Source organism: Pteropus vampyrus, unplaced genomic scaffold, assembly GCF_000151845.1.
Source record: "Pteropus vampyrus isolate Shadow unplaced genomic scaffold, Pvam_2.0 Scaffold306, whole genome shotgun sequence".
In the NCBI taxonomy this organism is placed as follows: domain Eukaryota; kingdom Metazoa; phylum Chordata; class Mammalia; order Chiroptera; family Pteropodidae; genus Pteropus; species Pteropus vampyrus.
Window position 1 is genome coordinate 1982552 of NW_011889087.1, and position 773 is coordinate 1983324.

General features: G+C 68.4%; 1 protein-coding gene across 6 annotated transcripts in view; it reads right to left on the reverse strand.

Moving 5' to 3' along the window:
- The window catches only part of RUNDC3A (RUN domain containing 3A), an 11281-nt gene that overhangs the window by 8774 nt on the left and 1734 nt on the right, over positions 1-773 (reverse strand). For 3 of the 6 annotated variants that reach the window (XM_011377158.2, XM_011377160.2, XM_011377159.2), the window contains exon 1: positions 132-506. The exons of 1 other annotated variant lie outside the window; for it this stretch is intronic. In XM_011377158.2, the coding sequence (XP_011375460.1) occupies positions 132-238 (107 nt within the window). In that variant the 5' untranslated portion in view covers positions 239-506. Of the gene's footprint in view, positions 1-131; positions 507-773 lie in introns of those variants that run through there. 2 more of the 6 variants (XM_011377156.2, XM_023521564.1) reach the window with 1 other exon arrangement.

Sequence of the window (773 nt, forward strand, 5' to 3'; positions counted from 1 at the left end):
CCCTGTGCCTCCCTTTTTTCCGCGGCTGCTCTGCATCCACCTACCCGTACACTCATCCAGGTTTCCGCAGCCCACCCTGCCGCCTCTCCCCGACCACCCCACCCCCACCCCCACCCGCCAGCAGCGCACACCTGCACACGGTGATCAGGTTCCTACGCTCCACGGCCACATTGCGGGAAGACGCTTTCTTGGAGGACAGCCCCAGAGCCATGGTGGTCTGGACAAAGCTCGCTTCCATCCAGATGTGCGGCCACTGCTGCCGCCGCCAGCTGCCCCCCACCCCGCCCGGCGCCCCGGCACCCTCGCGGGATCACGGCTGGGCCCTCTGCCCGCCAGAGCCCCGCGACCCCTCTACGGCCATCCCCCTGCCGCTGCTCGGGTGCCGGCCCCTGGCTCCCTCCCCCCGCCGCGATTCCGGAGCAAAACAAGGCCGGGGAGGGAGCTCTCCGAGGTGCTGAGCCGGGGCCGTCACCCCCCTCCCCTAGCCACTCGCCTCCCCCGCCAGTGACGTCAGGACCCTCGGGCCCCGCCCCCTGGCAGGCCGGGGACCAATCCGCAGAGGGTGCAGGATTTAGGGGGGAGGGGAGAGGGCCAGGGCCCTAGGGAGAGCGAAGGGGGTCCCCGGAAGAGGCAGCGAAAGGAAGGAGTAAGAAGAGGTAATCTGGCCTGTTCTCCACCCCCACACCCAGAGCCCGGGACCCCTCTCTTCACGTCTTTGAGTTCCGACACCTCTCCTCCCCAGTTTCCGATCTCTGATCTTTGGTGTCTATCTC